Raw genomic sequence first — 2,397 nt, forward strand, 5'->3', positions numbered from 1 at the left:
GAATTGCTTAGAGTGACAACTAGTGTGTCCCAACTCTCCGGTAGTGAACTAAGGAGTAAAAGGGCTTGCATTTCGTCTTCAACCTTCATATCAACTTTGTTAAGCTGATTTACAATCCCCTTGAAATTGTTCAAGTGCTCCATCATGCTCTGGCCATCCTTGTACTCCAACTTTACCTACCGTCGAACAAGAAGAGCTTTGTTTCGAGGTGTTTTCTTTTGAATCATGGATTCTAGTTTTGTCCATAATTCAAAAGAATTTGTGTAGATAGAAACATGTTCAAAGAGAGATCGGTTAATGTACTTAAGGATTACAGCAACCGCCTTTCGGTTTAGTATTTCCCATGTTTTGTCATCCTTTCCTTCCGGCTTCTCCTTCATGATGATGGGTTCATGCAAATCCTTACAATAAAGGTGATCTTCCATCATCGGTTTCCAATAAGAGGTCGTGAGTTTGAACATGTCACCTTCAACGGTAACGGTAGCCTCCATCTTGAATCTCACGGGTCTTGATGTTATGTTTGAACTTGGCTCTGATACCAGCTGTTGGGAATAATACCCAATATTGATGAGATGAAAATGGGATTTAGACAATTAAGAGATTTAAGAAGAAGACTCTTAATATTTAGAAAAGGGTTTACTACAAAGATTTTGTTTTTGGAAACTCTCTCTTACAAATATTTTCTCTCTTTGTTTTCTCTCTTCTTAACAAAATGAAAGGGGGGAGTGGAGGTATTTATAGCCTCCATGATATAAAATATCTCAAATATTTTAATCATAATTCTAGATAATTTTTTTATGATATCTAGATTATTTTATTCTAATTATTTAGATTTTTCTATAAAAAATATCTAGATTTTTTTTATCTTAAGAAGGTGGAGGATATTCTAGAATTTTGGTTAAGATTTGAGCTAAATATGATTAGTAAAATATTAGCCCAAACATATGACCCAAATCAAATTTACTTCTCAACACCCCCTTCTTATTCCCCTTCTTATTTCTTCTTCTTGGGCTAATGAGGGAAATCCAACAGTTAAGGAATGGAGTGTATCAGAAGAGACACTAAGAAGGAGAGACAAGAAGAATCTGCATATGATGATCTAACTGAGATGAAGAGAAGGGGTTCAAACTCTAGAAGCTGAGAACACTCAGCTGAAGAAGTCGCTTGTGGCCAAAGAAAAGCTCGTGGTAAGCCTGCCTACTAGAGCGTAAATTTCAGGTGGAGTCAGAATTTGAAGCGTTAATGACAAGATTAGATTCAGTGGAGAAAGAAAACGCCTTCTTGAGATATGAGTATACTGTTCTTGAGAAGGAGCTTGAGGTCAAAACAGAGGAAACTCGCAAGTCTATGGTTTGCTAACCCATAAACAACAACTTAGGAATGTGAAAAAGATTGCTGAGCTTGAAGCTCAATGCAAAAGGTTAAGAATTCTGTTTCGAAAGAAGTTTCCGGATAGGTCTATATCGATGAGTTATGAAGCCGAAGAAAGGAAGATAGAGAAAAAAAGAAGAGATGGAAATAAAAGTGATTTGATGATGAAAGATGAAGTTCAGAGCAGGAAGCTTAGGTATGATCTATTGATGGAGCAGATTGGAAACGTCAGGGCAGAGAAACATTGAGATAAAATAACTTAGCCGTGGGCAGAAACCGTTTGAGGTTTCGAGTTTGATATTAGAAGTGAAAATAGCGTGATTAGCCCTTCTGGATCGACGGAGATGAAGTTACTATTGGATGTTTTTTTATGAGATGGAGAAGTTAGCTATTGTTTGTACAGATAAAGATCCAAGAGAGTATGATCAAAAGGAAGGATCCTTTGATCGGATTCAAGTTGTTTTGAGTGCTATAAGAGCATGTACATCAATGAACCCCCCCTTGGAGTTCATTGGATTTTTTTATGTATTTAATGGTGGGGTCATGAACAGTGTTGAACCCGAATCAAATGTGCTTCTCCATCAATGAACTTCAAGTTCGGGTTCATACGAATAAAATAATATATTTTTGGAAAAAAAAAACAAATTTTGAAAAAATTAAAATTTTGATTTTTTTTTTTAAGAAGTTGTAATTCAATACATTGAGAATTCATAAACTTACTAAATATTTTTAATTATTTCTTAAAAGGTTTTATTTAATACATTGGAAATTCAAGAACATACAAAAGATTAATCACTACGATCACCAAATTTTGCCCATACATTTTCAACTAAATCAGCTTTCAGACGCTCATGAATTTGTGGATCCCGAACCAGATTGCGAATGTTAAGCATATCAACATTCACACTTTCTCTCCTTCTCACCTTCGAACTTCGGCTAGATTCTCCTGACTCGAACTCAGATGTATTAGCTAGAATGTATCCTTGTCTTTCGTCCTCTACTATCATATTGTGCAATATGACACAG

At 35.5% G+C, this 2,397-nt stretch overlaps 1 protein-coding gene across 1 annotated transcript in view; it reads right to left on the reverse strand.

Moving 5' to 3' along the window:
* Positions 1-2,159: 2,159 nt before the first annotated feature.
* LOC106330304 (glutathione S-transferase T3-like) overlaps positions 2,160-2,397 on the reverse strand; it is a 2,013-nt gene continuing 1,775 nt past the window's right edge. Inside the window, exon 2 of the mRNA XM_013768796.1 lies at positions 2,160-2,371. Within this exon, the coding sequence (XP_013624250.1) occupies positions 2,160-2,371 (212 nt within the window). The remainder of the gene's footprint in view (positions 2,372-2,397) is intronic.

This window comes from Brassica oleracea, chromosome C3 (genome assembly GCF_000695525.1).
Source record: "Brassica oleracea var. oleracea cultivar TO1000 chromosome C3, BOL, whole genome shotgun sequence".
In the NCBI taxonomy this organism is placed as follows: domain Eukaryota; kingdom Viridiplantae; phylum Streptophyta; class Magnoliopsida; order Brassicales; family Brassicaceae; genus Brassica; species Brassica oleracea.